Here is a 16954-nt window from a genome sequence, read left to right as displayed (position 1 = left end):
TGCTCACATACTGCCTAAATTGGAAAGCAGTAAATAAGTAATCACATAAGCAGTTAAGCATTTACTCTCAACACTTACTACACCACGAGTCGAGCTTATCTTTGACGATGATTGTACATGTTCAGCCGGTCTATAGGAAGTTTAAAAACATTGGCGCTCTAATACCATACTGTAACGCCCTAACAATTAGGCACGCTACGACATTCGATATAGAAACCCTAATCTCGCTAATCTAGGATTTCTAGAATGAAAAGCGCGGGTAAATTTAAACTTTATTAACGATGGAATGAAAATATAACTTGTAATGATTTTTTTAAGTTTACAATAAACCCAAAAGATACAAGTTTTGGGATCCCATAAATATTTTCACAAAATATTACAAGTTTACTTCACGTGCCGACCTAAGCGGCAAAATCAAAGGTTACAAAACACAATCACTGGTAGACGCCAACCCGCTTGGTCTAGTGTGACCCGAACATGTACAAGCACCACCAAGCTCTCGCACTCATGGCTGATCACAGACTGATTTACCCTTTCCTGCACATTAGAGCACCCGTGAGCCAAGCCCAACAAGACAATATAAATATCAATAATCACAATATACATTTCACATATGTAATAATTGTTGAGTTTTATGCCCTAAATAAAACTCTTTACAATCTGATTAGTTATCAATATAAGAAATTTGAAGTGATTTATGTTTGCATGAATTTTACATGCTAATGGTTTAATATGTTTATTACATTTATACACAAAATCAGTTAAATCTAGATCATATGTTTATTCACAATTACAGTATCGTCAACACAGTGAAATGTGATTGTGATCATATGAATCAAAAGACTAAATCCCTATTTCATCAGTGTTTTGGATTTACACTAATGTGATAATCAACGATGATGTGTACTTACACTTGGAGTAAGTGTTATGTTATTTCCAGGACATTAGTAAAGTATACTAGTTTCGAATGTATGGAGTATACATTGGACTGGACCGATATTGCAACTTAGTTAAGATATTATAATCTTACCGTTATATCTTTCCAAGTCAATATCAGTAGTTGATCTTAAGATTAAAAGAATCTAAATCCTGATATGCTTAGGCTTAACTCAGGAGTACTATTCATGTTCTTTGATTTATTAGTTAAGCCTACTTTTGGGTCAGGGTGATACGTATATTTTGGGAACATGATAGTATGATTGAGTGGGAGTGCTGAACATAAATATGGAATCTATAGCTTCTACTGGTGTATAGAAATTAAGTGATGATTCCCTTCGAGCTTAGCAAATAGAAGTAAATGGATGAGCTCTTGTTTAAGTGACTAATTCTTAGATCGCTAAACATCATTTACAGGTAGCTAAGTGTTTTAAGGGGCAAAATACTTTGAGGGGTGAGAACAGTAAAATTATCCCATCTCGATGTAAATCATCTATATAGAGGATCTTTGATCACAATAAGATTATAACAATGGTTAAATGAGATAGCATATCTATATCGTGGAACATATAATATGCTCTATATAAGTCTGAGAGTGCAATTCTAAGTTCTAAAAGTGGATTCAACGAAGAATTAATAAGTAGGAATTTACTTAGTAAATTCGGTTCACTTATTGGAAGCTCAGCATAAAGATCCATGGTCCCCATTCTAGTTGAGAACATACTGCTTGTAAGACTCAATAATTGATTTGTGATTAATCAATTATAATTCTAAAGTTAGACTATGTCTAATTTGTGAATTTTCACTAAGCAGGGGCAAAATTGTAAAGAAAAGAGATTCTAGGTTTATTTTTTTATTAATAGACTTTATATGTCTAATTAATAATTAAATTAAATGACAATATTATTTAATAATCTATTTTAGTTATTAAATAATTAGTTTTGGCATTTAAATGGTTAGAATTGGAAAATTGACATTTTTGAGAAAATAGAAATAAAATTTGTGAAAATTGCAAAACCAAGTGGGGCCCATTACACACACCATGGTCGGCCACTTTAAGTGGTTTTTTCAAATTGATATATTCATTATTTTAATGCCAAATAATTCCTAACCTAAACCTAGTACTTGCCTATAAATAGAAAGTGATAGCTCAGTCAAATCATAAGTTTTCATAAGCTTTTCTGTCAGAAAATTTTCTCTTCAGAAAAACTGAGCCTTCCCTTTCTCTTCTTTGGTCGAAATCTCTCTCTCTCTTTTCTTCTTCTAAATTTCTAACCTTAGTGATAGAGTAAGTGCCCACACACAACAAGTGGTAACTCAATCATAGATTGGAAGACTGTGAAGGATCACACACAAAGAGAAGGACATTCGGGCTCAGATCTTGATAATACTCTGCGACAGAAAGGATACAAGGGTTAGAGATCTGAGTGGAAGGAGATATTAATTCAGCTGCATCAATGTAAGGTTTTCTTAACTTTATATGTGTTTATTTTATCGTTTTAGAAAGTTCATATTTAGGGTGTTAAACAACATACTTGTGAGTAGATCTAAGATCCTAGTAAATTAAATTCCAACAATAATAATGCCATTACAATTATTGTCTATTTGACATAAACCTGTGTGTTACGCTCACATGCCTAATTACGTCTATGTGACATAGACCCACGTGTTAAGCTCATACGTCTATTTACAATAAGACCTTAGATCGGTTCATCTTGGCTCTAATTATCGAGTCCAACCAAATTATGTCTTGAACGCATAATTCTTTAAATCAATATATAAAACATGGCATAGCATTTAAAAATCCATAATCACTAGGGTAATAACCCTAGACCATATAACCGCTCACTTTAGGGTAATAACCCTAATCCCGATTCTTAATTAATCACATTTATAATATTCAACATGAGCACCACCACGCTTAACTCTACGTGCTAACTACTATCTTACCTAATGTCCCAAGTACATGGAGATTCCAAATCCCCGAGTGCTCATGAACAAGTGCCGATAATCCTAGTCACAATTCTTAGGATTTCACAAATAGAGTTAATCCTAAAATTCACTTTCAATAATCACATAATTATAATTCCATTTATAGATTAACATATAGAGCTCAAAATGAGCTTCCCAACGATATAAAGAACGTCCAAAACAGAGTCCCGAGTCAAAAGTTATGGCTAAAATAAAATCGCGAAAATGGGATTGCTCTCTGCTAGGTTTTGGCCGCGACGACTAAAAATTTAGCCGCGGCCACTGGGTTCAGAAAACCCAGAAATCCCATTTTTAAGGTCTAAAAATGCCAATTTTTTCATATCTTCGAATTTCAACCAAAACATCCCCAAAACTCAAACAAAATCATACAAAATCCAATTTTTCAACTTAAACCAAACCAATATAACATTGGTGATTATATGAGCATCACACCAAGCTTAAAAATCAAAACAACAAAAAAAAATCAAGCATACATCAAATACCAAGGTTGCACACATATGCTCAAGTTTGAAGTTCAAAGCTTTAAGATAAAACCCAGAACTTCAAAGCCTTACACCAGAATTTGAACAACATATACCAACCCTAAAATCAACCAAAACCATCTAGATGCAATATACACAATCCTAATAGCTCAAAACTCACAACAAACACCAAAATCACCTTCAATTTCACATCCATAATTTAAAGGACATCAAGAACACCTTAATTCATTACATAACATCAGAAATTAATAAATAAAAAAGCTAAGGATCATTACCACAAGTTCCTCAAGTTTCTCCAAGCAAGAACATCCACAAAGTTACACAAATTCAAGCCTTTTCTTCCACAATTGAAATTTGAAAATACCAATTCAAGAGAGAAAGACAGAGAGTTGGTCATGGGGGTTCAAACCCAGAAATTGTTTTTCTAATTAAATAAAAATCAGATTTTTCCTTTTTGTTGAAAATGGATTAGATGGTCAAATGACCAAATTGCCCTCAAGACACTCAAATAAGCATAAACACAATAAAAAGGTATACATGTCATTTCAAACACACACATACAAATCATACGCATTATAATTTCAGATTTTCAAAATTATCATATTAATGCCAAATTAAACCCTGAAAATATATTTTGGGCCCCAAACCCAAATCAGCTCAAAATATCTGATTGTGACTATACCGCGTCAATGTGTCAAAAAATACATGTTGAAAGACAGAACGAATATACTATATAATAATATAGCCCATAAGCACGATATAACATTAAAATTACGGTTTTACCATTCTCGGGTCAAAATTACAAAAAATGCCCCTAGCTCACCAACGGGGTCTTAACATGTCATTTATCAATATAATTCATATATATATATATTAAATTATATAATAATATAATTTTACATTAATATACATTTAACTACTTAGAGTTTTGATAATCTATTTTCTAATGTATTACAAATAAATTCTCAAAAAATATTAAAACTAAACAATTACCAACATCTTGAGTTCAAGCCATTTATCACTACTGTTAAACGTATTAATAAATTTGTAAGAGAATACAAGGAATTTAATTAAGAATATCGCCCAAAAGTTCTACATTCTCAGTACCTAAAGGAAACTGCTCCATTGAAACATTTACAAGGGTTCATATAACTTGAACAGCTAAATTCTCTATTTTATGAACTTAAACATGTTGGGTTTTATGCCCTAAATAAAACTCCAATTCAATGTAATCCATTTTATTCAACATCAATAAAGAAACAGAAGTATTTTTCATTCATTTGTGTATGTTTTGGTTCACCTTATCAATTGCTTGTCTATTTGATTTATAAATTCATCCGAAACCCTTTTCACATACTTGATCCTGTTTACTGTGTTGTCAACACATTGGAAAGTAAACATGACTATGTGAATAAAGATTCCTAGATTTATCAGAACACGGGGTTTTACTGATATGACAATCTACAACAGAGTTTACTTGCATTTGGAGAAATGCTATGTTCTTTCCAGAGCATTGGTTAAAGTAAAGCTCAGGTTGGGTGCATGGAGTGTGCATCGGAAGGGACCAATATTGAACTTTGACATAGATTTATTAAACTTACCGTAATATCTATTCAAGTCAATATCGCCTAGTTGATCCTAGATCAAATGATCTTAATCCTAATATGATTAGGCTCAATCTCAAGAGTGTTATTCATGTTCTTTGATTTGTTAGTTAAGCCTACTTTTGGGTGAGGGTGATACGTACATTTTAGGAACACGGTAGTGCAATTGAGTGGGAGCGCTAACATAAATATGGAATCTATAGCTTCTATCTGGCGAATAGAAGTAAAGGATGATTTCCTTCGAGCTTGACCAAACGAAAATAAATGGTGGAGTACTCATTTCACATAGATGAAATATCATTTATACGGGGTTAACTGTTTTAAGGATAAAATACATTGTAGGGTGTTACGGTAATCAAATCCCTTTACAGTGTAGATCATTCATATAGAGGATCATTGATCAAATTAGGATTATAACAATGGATAACTAATGACGTGTCTATATGGTGGAACATATAGAGCTTTTTATATACTGAGAGTGCACTTCTAAGTTCTATGCGTGGATTCAACGAAGAATTAATAAGTCAGTGAATTTAGGTTATAAATTCTTGATCTGCTTATTAGAAGCTCGGTTATATAGACCCATGGTCTTCCCACTAGTTGAGACAATATTACTTGTAAGACTCATTTAATTGGTTTTGATTAATCAATTATAATTCTCAAATTAGACTATGTCTATTTGTGAATTTTTCACTAAGTAAGGGCGAAATTGTAAAGAAAGAGTTTTTAGGGCATATTTGTTAATTAAGATACTTTGTTTGGTTCAATTAATAAATATGATAAATGACAATATTATTTAATAATTATTTATAGTTATTAAATAGTTAGAATTGGCATTTAAATGGTTGAATTTGAAACTTGGCATTTTTGAGAAAGTAAGATGCAGAATTGATAAAACTGCAAAATTTGTAAAAGTGAGGCCCAAATCCATAAAGCCTTGGCCGGCCACTTTTATAGGAAATATCATCTGATATTTTTATTATTTTAATACCAAATAATTCAAGCCTAACCCTATGTGGTATGCTATAAATAGATAGTGAAGGCTTCAGGAAATATACACTTTCACATCTTGTTTCCTTCAGAGAAAAACCTGAGCCTTCTCTCTCTATACCTAGCCGCCACCTACCTCCTCTTCTTCTTCATTGTAAATTTCGAACCTCTTAGTGATAGAGTAGTGCCCACACACAGCAAGTGATACCTCAATCATAGTGAGGAAGATCGTGAAGAAAGACATTCAACAAGAAGGAGATTCAACACTAAAGAAAGGAGAGAAAGAGATCCAGGTTCAGATCTTGATAATACTCTGCGACAGAAAGGATACAAGGGTTAGAGATCTGAACGGAATGAGACATTTTATTCCGCTGCACCCAATGTAAGGTTTCTCATACTTTATATGTGTTTAATTTTATAATCGTTTTAGAAGTTCATATTTAGGGTGTTAATCAACATACTTGTGAGTAGATCTAAGATCCTGGTAAAATAATATCCAACAAAACACACATTTCAATACTACTACATAATGGCTGCACAAGAAAATTGCAATTTCAATCATAACCAGAACTCCTCTAACCACAACCATAAAGTTGGTAAAAATTAGCCTATTTCAGGACCCCAAAAAGAAAAATCTCAAAGCACTAAACCTTCTAATACCAACTCGATCAAATCCAACAATTACCATAAACAACTATAACAACAATCAACACTGCCAGCCAGGACTGACCATAGAATCTGAAAAATACTAAATCAATTTCTTTTCGATACATTTATTCGAATTCGCACTTCGCAGCGTAAAAAGTATTTATGGATAGAAAGAGATGGTACCGAGTGAAGGATTTGGAGGATGAAGATGAGAGGAGACGAGCTCGTAACAGTGCAAGAGTCTGCGAGATTATGGACTGTTGAAGTCGCGAAAGCACCATTTTTATTTGTTGGGGTTTTAGACGAAGAAAAAAGAAGAAAGGAAGGTTTATTCGTCAGCTATGGTTTTCTGTTTATTTTTTTCTTCAATCGTCCTTGGCCAACTAGATCTTGTTGTAGACTAGACTAACACTGTCGTCGATCCCTGATTGGAGGTTTGGTCTTCCACGAATCTCGTCGTATATTAGTGGAAGGTTTTGTACAACACGAATGTGGCTGAGGTGGAACTAGTGGTTGGTTTGGGTCTCAGGCGAAAGTGAAAGAGAACGAGAACGAGAGAGACAGAGGGAATTGTTGTTCAAAACTGAAAAACTATAAAATAAAAAATAGAGTAAATGGCGGCAAAACCCCCAATACTTTCGTTTTAGTTTCATTAAACCCCCACAACCCAAATTTCTGCGGGTAAATCCCCAAAACCAGGAAACTGTTAGCAATTTAACACTTCCGTCCAAATTTAGCTGTTAACTGCCAGGTTGGATTGTCCACGTGGACACAATAAACAAGTGGCACAATTTTATTGGTCCACGTAAATAATTATTTAAAAAAAAATAAAAATTTAAAAAAAATTATAAATAAAAAAATAAATAATTTTCTTTTTTTTTTTCCTTTTTTTCTTTTTCTTTTTTTTTCTTTTCTTTCTCTTTCTTTTTCCTATGAAACGATTCCCTCTCTCTCTCTCTCTCTCTCTCTCTCTCTCTCTATCACTCTCGCTCTATCACTCTCTCTCGATCTCCTCTCTCTTTCTCTCTCAGTCCAGATCAACTTCTCAACCTAATAAACTTCTCAACCTCATCATCTTCATCCTCCTCTTCATCTTCATCACCAAGGCTCTGGGACGAACGCCACCACTGCCGGAGATGGAAGCAGCATGCGACTGAGGAACGCCACCACTGCTGGAGTTCGAGATCTCAGATCTCACGACAGACTCCTTACGATTTTCAGTGAGCTCTCTCTCTCACCCTTGCGATTTTCTTTCTCTTTAATCTGAAGTTTTTTTTTTCTTGTGGATTTAATTTGTGTTTATTTATTTTTATGGAATCGGGATCCGAATTTGGGTAGGTGTTTAGGTCTCTTTGATGCGTTTGGATCTGAGATGTGGGGTTTTGGTGGTGGTGGGCAGTTCGGTTGTGGTGGTTTGGGTGGAGGAAGGGTGATCTGGGCGGTGGTCTGGGCAGATGTTGCCTGCCTCTGCATATTAGAGAGAGAGAGAGAGAGAGAGAGAGAGAGAGAGAGAGAGAGAGAGAGAGAGAGAGAGAGAGAGAGAGAGAGAGAGAGAGAGAGAGAGAGAGAGAGAGAGAAGAAAGAAGAAAAAAAAGAAAGAAAAGAAAAAAAGAAAGAAAAAAAAGAAATATTATTTAATTTTTTTTAATTTTAAATTATTTTTTTAAATAATTATTTACGTGGACCAATAAAATTGTGCCACGTGTTTATTGTGTCCACGTTGACAATCCAACATGGCAGTTAACAGCTAAATTTGGACGGAAGTGTTAAATTGCTAACAGTTTCCTAGTTTTGGGGGTTTACCCGCAGAAATTTGGGTTGTGGGGGTTTAATGAAACCAAAACGAAAGTATTGGGGGTTTTGCCGCCATTTACCCTATAAAATATGGTATTTGAAAACTTTATTACAAAACTATGGCATAGAAAATCCCATAAAAATGTAAAAAGAACAAAAAGTCTATAACCCCAATAAATTAAAAAAGAGATTATTTGACAATTATACAAAAACAATAAAAAAAATTACAAAAATACGGTTTTACGGAATTTTAAGTATTTTTACAATTTTTTGATTTATTTATAGAAAATACGATCTTTTTATGTTGTACTCTTGTTAATTTATTGTTGATTTTTTTTTATCTGTATGTTATTTTTTCTTATAATTTTAATGTTATTTTCATGTTACTTTTATGTAGTTTTTTTTGTTGTTTTTGTGTTATTTTTATAAAAAACCGTAAAAATATATATATAAAAAATTTAAACGTAAAAATGTAATTTTTTTACAAAAAAAAATAGTACATTTATGTAATTATTCCATAAACAAATATGCATGAAAAAGTAAAGTTTAAATTTTTAATTATGTACGGTGCCGTTTGGTAACACTTTTGTTTTTTAATTTTTTAATCACAAAATGAAAGTAAAATTTTTGTTTTTAAAAAAAATAATTTTTTAAAAACAAAAATGCGTTTTATAACCACTTTTGTTTTTCAATTTTAAAAACAGAAAACAAAAGTGTGTTCTGTAAAGTTCATTTTTATTTTTATTTTTATTTTTTGATTTTATTTAAGTCGGGTCTAGGTTCGGGGTCGGATTCGGATTCGGGTTCAAGTCAAAAGTCGGGTTTAGCGCCAGGGCCGTAGGAAGGAGATTTGGGTCCGGGTCTGGTCGTAATCTAAAAGATTGATTAAGAAAAAAAACTGTTTAAAAAAATATTGAAAGTGATTTTTTTTGTTTTTAAAATTTTGATTTCTAATTATAAAATTGAAAAGTAAAAACAGTTTTATTGAACATGTTTTTGAAAAATATTTTCACTTTTCTACTTTTAAAAACAAAAAATTGATTAAAAAAGTGTTACCAAATGCCACCGTAATTTCTAATTAATATAGGGAAATTTACATAGTATACTAACTTTTGTCATTTTTTTACAAAAATATTGTCAGGCGGTATTTTTTACTTTTTTACTGTGTTTTTTTATAAGTTTCATACTGCAGTATACTGTGTTAAGTTTTACTTGTGTTCTAATGGTGTTTTACTAGTGTTCTACTGTTGTTTTGAGTTATATTGCTTTGAGTTTTACTGGTGTTTTATAAAAACATAGTATTTTTGAAAAAAATTTCGTGTGACAGTATTTTTGTAAAAGTTAACCCAAATTTTAGTATTTTTGTAAATTTCACTATATATATTGGGGTAAGTTGAAAAATGCCTCTTTTATTCATCAATTAATCAAATTTACCTTTAATTTTATATTTATTTGAAACATACCTCTTTTTATATGTATTATACCCAAAATACCCTTACATAAGAGAATCACATGGATAGTATCTTGAAGTGATAGGGGCAAAATTGGTACAATGTTTAAAAAAAGAGGTAAAAATGATAGATTTTAAAAAAGAAGGTAAAAGTAAAAGAGGACAATATAAAAAGGGTATAGAGTGTAATTTCCTCATATATATTCGTTGGTTTATTTGGGCCTGGATGTCGTTTGGGCCTATAATGGCCCATCTCAAATCGAACCGTTACCAGCGCGCTCCTGAGTCGTCCGTTGACAAATTACCTCTTCTCATATATACAACTAATTTTGGCGGGAGATGTACTTCTTCTTCTTCACCTCCCAACTTCCACGTCCTTTTTTGTTTTCCTCTTCAGTAAAAGAAACAAGTGTTGAATTCCTTAGTCAAAATGACGCAAACAACGGAGCCATACATGTGGGAACTTCAGTCAGATTGGTTCTCACCTACTCGCCTTCGTAGCAATCCCAACACCCCATACGATTTTCCGGTTTAAACTTTTTTGCCTTAATTCTTGTAACACTTCTTTCTTTTTCCTTCTTTACAAGTTTGGTTACTGATTTTATTTTCCTTCTTGATTGCATTTCTTCAACAACTAAAAAAAAAGGGAGATCGGTTTATACCAAATAGGAGTTTGATGGATCTTGATCAAGCCCACAGTTTGTTGACAAACAGGACCAAACCCCATCACAATTCGAAATTCAGTGTACATTTCAAAATGGACTTTCGTGTGTTTAATCGAATTTCATTGAAGGGTTTTTGAGTTCTTTTGTCTTTATGTCATGGGGAGTCTGATTTTCTTGGTGAATGTATTTTCAGGAATCATACCGGCAAAAAGTAGAGGACAATCTGACTTTGGATTCACAAGGTAATCCGTTTAGGATGTTGGTTTTCAGAGGGAGTCCAAAATCTAATCGAAGATCGATTCGATGTGTCGATGAGAAGCGGCGAGATGAGGAAGAGGAACAGCATAGTCATAACAAGAAGTTTCATATTCGAAGTTTGCCAAAGGTGTAGGGAAGAAGCAAGTTCACCTAAAGAACACAACAACTGTTTTTATATTTTTGTTTAGCTTTGGTTTTTTGTGTGGATTATTAGATTACTTTATTAAGTTTTAGTCTGCGTGTGTAGGGAGAAACCAGGATTTTAGATGCACCAAGAATTGTAAATGACTTCTATATGAATATCATGGATTGGGGGAAGAACAACGTTCTTGCAGTGGCATTGGGATCAGAATTATACCTCTGGGACTCCAAGACTCTGAAAGTAGAGAAGCTATTTCAAGATGTTGAGAATGATCTTCCTACAAGTCTAGCCTGGTCTAATGATGCCAAACTTTTGGCAGTTGGATATATGAGCTCCAAACTTCAACTCTGGGATCATGAGACTTCTAAACTTGTAAAGTTCTTGACCATTACCATTAGAAGTTTTTCTTTTACTTAGAAAACTCGTTGTTGAAGCTGTTATTCTTTGACAGGTTAGAAGCTTGGATTATCATACAGATAGGATATCAACTGTTGCATGGAATGGTCACATTCTTACATCTGGAAGTCAAGACAAGTCCATCATTAACCATGATGGTAAATATTGTTCACCTATCTTCAGCTACTTTGATCTGGTTTTTAATGGATTTGTTGATTGAACTTTTTTCACAATTTGTATATTCTGAAATCATTTTAATTATTTGCAGTAAGGGTAGCAAACAAACTGGTTTCCCGATTAGAGGTACACAAAGAAGAAGTTTGTGGTTTGAAATGGTCAGAAGGCGGCAAAATGTTGGCGAGTGGTGGCAATGAAAATCTCATACACATATGGGAATCTTCTAAAATGATCTCATCACAGTTCTTGCACCGTTTCAAAGACCATTGTGCTGCAGTGAAGGCTCTTGCGTGGTGTCCGTATCAGTCTGAATTGCTTGCATCAGGAGGAGGCACCAATGATGGAACTATTAAGCTATGGAATACGCAAAACGGCACCTGCATCAAGAGCATAGAGACCTATGCTCAGGTAAGTTATGGTGTACTTTCATTGTTCTCATTCGTGTTTAAACAATTATTTTTTGGCCGAGAATGCATCGCTATCTTTTTCTGGCTGTGTAAATCATGGCGTTGTTGCTGTGTGGTTCCAGATATGTGGACTTGAGTGGAACAGGCATCACAAGGAGCTGCTGAGTGGACATGGCTTCGGTTATGGCGGCCTTGGTAATCAGCTATGTTTGTGGAGGTATCCATCCTTAACTAAAGTGGGAGACTTAAAGCGGCATGCATCCCGAATTCTCCATCTTTCGCAGGTTTGGATATACTACAACCGATGTTTTATTAAAATCTAGCTGAGATTTCTTTAAAGATTCAGAACATGGAACTTACTTTCTTTTTCTGGTTTGCCTGCAGAGCCCAGATGGGTTAACTGTGGTATCAGCGGGTGCAGATGAGACACTTCGATTTTGGGACCTGTTTGGACCGCCTCGTGCTGACCATACAAAGCTTTCAGATTTAGATGGCCTTTTATCTCTCAAGACTTCTCTTATAAGATAATGAAATCCTACAAACAGGATTATTTATTGCTCTCCAATACAGAGAAGATTAGATTCAATAGTGAATTTTGGTAGTAGATTATTTGATTTTTAAAAAGCAGCCGAACAAGAAGCTCAAGACAGTTACATGATTAAGATTAATATTTTGTACATGACATGTTCAGAGAATGAAATAGTGTTCTCAAATTTATTTCAAATGACAACAGAGAACTACATACTCAAGCATAGACATTCACAATACAATAGAAATAACAAAATCTTGGTATGAGTATCTCATGAGTCCTGAGTAGTGACACACACTGACCTCTATATCACCTTCACATATAATATTTTTTTTACCAGGAATTTCTAAGATTACTATTCTCACGTCACGGCAAAATAGAAAGAAATCATTCAGCTTCTGAGTCATCACTAATACTGTCTACTAATAATTCGTCATCTTCACTGTCTGATGGATTGTTCTCCTCCTTTTTCCTCTCTTTTTCTAACTCTCTTTCAGCAGCTTGAGCCTTTGCTGCTTCAAGTCTAGAACTGACGGAATCCCATGACACAAGTTTCTCCATGAAGAGTGATATGTAATCTGGTCGTCGGTTCTACATGAATAATAAAAGAAAATTTTGTCAGATTTTGCAGCATTAGACACTTTCCAAAGATTTTACAATGAAAAGAAAGGGCAGACTGTTTTTCGTTTACAATTCACGATAAGTCAATAAGAAATCTCACCTGAAAATCAAGGTAGTAAGCATGCTGTTGAGGAAGAAAAAAAAAACAAATCCAGAGGTCAGTAATCAGTAACTAACATTTTTCGATTCAATTAAAAATGAAGACAAAAAAAATTGAATACCTCCCAAACGTCAATGGTAAGAAGGGGCTGCATGAAATAAATAAATAAAATATCATTACACACAAAAGTAACTGGGAATATCAAATTTATGATGCATATCTGTTAATAAATTGAATCATGAAATGGTTTTGTCGATAATAAAACTCACATAGTAATCCCAAACAAGTGGGTTTACAGCATTAGGGCTCTTCACAATCACAAGCTTTTTATCTTGCTCTGTTGGCTTAGGGTTTTCTGCATTTCCGACATCAAGTGTATTTGTTTTGTCTATATCAAAATGCAAGGAAAACCATGAAAGTTAATACAAAAACAGAACTTTTATATTGAACAAACTGCTGATATGATAGCAAAGCTTAATATAACACTCACATGCTAGCCAAGCCCAGCCAGATCCAAATTGTGTAGCTGCAGCTGTCTTGAATTCTCCAACAAACTTATCGAATGATCCAAAATCTCTTTCGATTAGCTCTAGAAGCTCCCCGGATGGCTTTCCTCCCCCACCTGGTTTCATGGATTCCCAAAAGAAATCATGGTTCCAAATCTGCAGCATATAAGCAACTGGAAACTTCAACAAAGGCTACTGAAAATATATAAATTACTTATTGTGCATGTTTGTCTATGAGAGCGAGAGAAACGATGTGAAAGTAAGTCAATGTGTTAAGGTTACTACAATCAAAGCTCTTATGGCATTCATAGCACCTTCTATCAACTACCAAAAGAATACAGACTATATGCCTAATGAGAAAAGTAACTGAAATCATATTTTGAAGAACCAAGTTAAATTAATAAAATAGGAGTTTAACAAAACAGATTCTTCCAATGCTAAATACAAGTTCACAACCATATGATACTCTTGTTTGAATACATTTTCCTAATCCAATCAAAACACTAGCTATCAACTCAAAAACTCTTACCTGCGCTGCATTGTTGAAAGGAGGAAGAATATTCCCCTTGTTGTAGGTAGTGACTATAACATCTTCTAAAGACATTCCTTCTAGTTCTGTTCCTACAATTTGCTTATTCAGGTTATCCACATAAGCCCTATGGTGCTTCCCCCAGTGGAAATCAAAGGTGTTCTTGCTCATATGCGGTTCCAAAGCATTCTGCCACATAATGTATGATGATGAAATTTAGCAAAGTTATTTAACACTGTAATATAGTTTCATTAAGCAACCATGATATCTACAATTGTTTCTTTTTATTTTTTTGGAATAAACTTGCTAGAGTTATCATCATTATGAAAGTTCTCAATACAATCAATAATAATAAAAAAAATGGGATTTACTTGAAAATCTTTAACTTCCCAGTTTCCACTACTAAACAAATTGTACAAAAACAATATTACCTTTAAACTCTATTTCTTTTATTTGTTACACAAAATTCTCCTTTAAGAACATTTGACAAACACCTGAGTGACTAGTTGGGGAGTCAAAAGTTTACTCATGTAGAAGGACAAAATGATATTGAAACTCAACCCAAAATTTAGTGTCCCCAAAGGAAAAAACCAAAGAGGTCCAAACCAAAATAACCTTAAACATGTCAAAGAACAAAAACGAAAGAAAACATCATACGAGAGGTAGCAAGAGAAACTTTATATTAACTTACCAATGGATATGGGGGAGGCTTTAGCTCAAACTGGGCAGTGACTTTATTAAAACTGGCCTTCCTAGTACACTGTCTCTGCTTATTAAAAGTAATTTAGTAAAAAAGAAACTGGAATATTCTCGAAAACCAAACGAGAGAAAATTCAACTTGTCCCAGTACAAAAATAAGGGAAAAGCTCACTTCTTTCCTTGGCCATTGCAAGGTACGAGTTGAACCCAAATTTCCACGAAGTCCTGTTGATATTGAAATCCCATTAAACCATGTTAAGAAAGAAAAGAAAGAGAACAATGGTGAACTACCTTGACATGATGGAACAAGTGAAGAAGGTAGTGGTGAATAAGGCCTAGCAGTGGTAGTGGTTGCTGCTGCTACTGGCGCCACCATTTGTGATATGAGAAACGAGATTGACAGAGTTGCGGGAGTGAGAGGTAGGCGTTTGGGGAAGGTAGTAGGAGGAGTAAATGGAGTAGAGAAATATTCCGTCGTTATCGGTACTAACATGTACTGCACTTACTAAAACAAAGGTACTAGTTCTGGTACTAAACCTTATTGGGTGCGTTTAAATTCTAAGACTTTTTTTTAGGCTTTTCTCTCGCTCCCCCATTTTCTATATCTCACAAAATATTTAAAGTTTCTATTTTTAATAATATAACCCCATTTGTGAGGATAGGGGATAGAATAGGTTACCAATATAGTAATTTTTAAGAAAAAATATAAGGTGATTTTAATGTGCATCTCCTATTTAAGATATGTATTGGTGTACTTTCTATAACTATAGGTATTTAAAAAAAAAATAGAAAAAAAATTAGTCTATTTTTTTTTCTTCATATTTATGTACACTATAGCTATTTAAGACATGTTATAAAATTTTGAAAAATTCAAAATAATTTATAATATAAAAAATAATATTTAAACAATTTATTTTAGGGAAAAAAACAGAAAAATACAAAAAAGGAAAAAAAATTACAAAAATACTTTGGGCCGGCCCATTAAACATTTATACAGTCCACATACAAATATTTACAAAAATACCACATGCACTAAGCCTTCAGCTGTACAGAGCGAACCATGAAGATGAAAATACGCGCTCGTTTCAAAACCGCAAAACAACCAAAATGAAACCAAAACGAGAAAAATACAACTATTAATTCTGGCAAAATCAACTGAAAAAGAAGACCTGCAATGATTTAAACTGAAAATGACGAAAAAAAAAATCGGAAAAACTGTGAAGAAACTGAAATTACACATTTGTTTTCTGTTTTATTCGATCAAAACAACTCCCCCTAATATCGAAATCCAGATTCATGAAATGTAGATCTGTAACAAACAGATCTGGAGCTCCCACCAAATTCAAAACAATGTATGATGTGAAAATTTTTAAAAAAACCTCATGAATAATACATCTACGTTATATACAGTTACATTTTGATTGATTACTGGTTTTCAATATAAATATATTTTTTGAAAAATAAAATAAAAAGAGTAAAATCGAATTAAGGTACAACCAATTATGTATAAGTTTGTTTATTTTTTGTTTTGGTTGCCTTATAGTTGCATTATCGTTTTATGATAATTTATATATTATGCAAGAATTTAATTTGATGGGGACTAAGAAATAGTAGTTATACATAGTAAGTTTTGTGCAAATAGTTGCATATTAATTTTATAGTGAAATAACATATGCAAGTAGCAAAACTATAATAAAACTACAAAACAACTGTATGCAAGTGCAAATAGTTGCCTTATAGTTGCATTATCGTTTTATGATAGTTTATATATTATGCAAGAATTTAATTTGATGGGGACTAAGAAATAGTAGTTATACATAGTAAGTTTTGTGTAAATAATTGCATATTAATTTTATAGTGAAATAACATATGCAAGTAGCAAAACTATAATAAAACTACAAAACAACTGTATACAAACTAAAATACAGGAAAAACTCTTTGAACATCAACATCCATGATAAATCTCATTGTTACCCATTGATGATATAAAAATGGACAGGAAACAACTAGATAAAAAACATATTAAAAA

At 33.2% G+C, this 16954-nt stretch overlaps 2 protein-coding genes across 2 annotated transcripts; one reads left to right on the top strand and one right to left on the bottom strand.

The window, feature by feature from the left end:
- Window positions 1-10159: 10159 nt before the first annotated feature.
- Window positions 10160-13039, top strand: LOC115708098 (cell division cycle 20.3, cofactor of APC complex-like). Its single transcript, XM_030636284.2, has 8 exons — window positions 10160-10425; window positions 10543-10641; window positions 10755-10946; window positions 11067-11333; window positions 11413-11515; window positions 11626-11942; window positions 12064-12225; window positions 12326-13039. The coding sequence occupies exons 1-8, from the start codon at window positions 10327-10329 to the stop codon at window positions 12467-12469; spliced, it is 1383 nt and encodes a 460-aa protein (XP_030492144.1). The 5' UTR covers window positions 10160-10326; the 3' UTR covers window positions 12470-13039.
- LOC115708099 (superoxide dismutase [Fe], chloroplastic) lies at window positions 12578-15523 on the bottom strand. Its single transcript, XM_030636286.2, has 9 exons — window positions 15217-15523; window positions 15098-15150; window positions 14918-14992; window positions 14227-14415; window positions 13682-13853; window positions 13461-13579; window positions 13313-13339; window positions 13192-13215; window positions 12578-13061 (listed from the first exon to the last, which is right to left on the bottom strand). Exons 1-9 carry the CDS (start codon window positions 15416-15418, stop codon window positions 12858-12860), a joined length of 1065 nt encoding a protein of 354 aa, XP_030492146.1. The 5' UTR covers window positions 15419-15523; the 3' UTR covers window positions 12578-12857.
- Window positions 15524-16954: the final 1431 nt, after the last annotated feature.

This window comes from Cannabis sativa, chromosome 1 (genome assembly GCF_029168945.1).
Source record: "Cannabis sativa cultivar Pink pepper isolate KNU-18-1 chromosome 1, ASM2916894v1, whole genome shotgun sequence".
Classification (NCBI taxonomy): Eukaryota; Viridiplantae; Streptophyta; class Magnoliopsida; order Rosales; family Cannabaceae; genus Cannabis; species Cannabis sativa.
This window is presented reverse-complemented; position numbering and strand designations above follow the sequence as displayed.

What these genes read in the sequence shown, in the direction of transcription:
- LOC115708098 (XM_030636284.2), top strand. Translation starts at nt 10,327, where the DNA reads ATGACGCAAACAACGGAGCCATACATGTGGGAACTTCAGTCAGATTGG. An exon ending in ATCACAATTCGAAATTCAGT is followed by an intron (nt 10,642 to 10,754) that starts GTACATTTCAAA and finishes ATGTATTTTCAG; the next exon opens with GAATCATACCGGCAAAAAGT. An exon ending in ATATTCGAAGTTTGCCAAAG is followed by an intron (nt 10,947 to 11,066) that starts GTGTAGGGAAGA and finishes CTGCGTGTGTAG; the next exon opens with GGAGAAACCAGGATTTTAGA.
- LOC115708099 (XM_030636286.2), bottom strand. Translation starts at nt 15,418, where the DNA reads ATGTTAGTACCGATAACGACGGAATATTTCTCTACTCCATTTACTCCT. An exon ending in CACTTGTTTGGGATTACTAT is followed by an intron (nt 13,340 to 13,460) that starts GTGAGTTTTATT and finishes TATTTCATGCAG; the next exon opens with CCCCTTCTTACCATTGACGT. An exon ending in TTACCATTGACGTTTGGGAG is followed by an intron (nt 13,216 to 13,312) that starts GTATTCAATTTT and finishes CTTCCTCAACAG; the next exon opens with CATGCTTACTACCTTGATTT.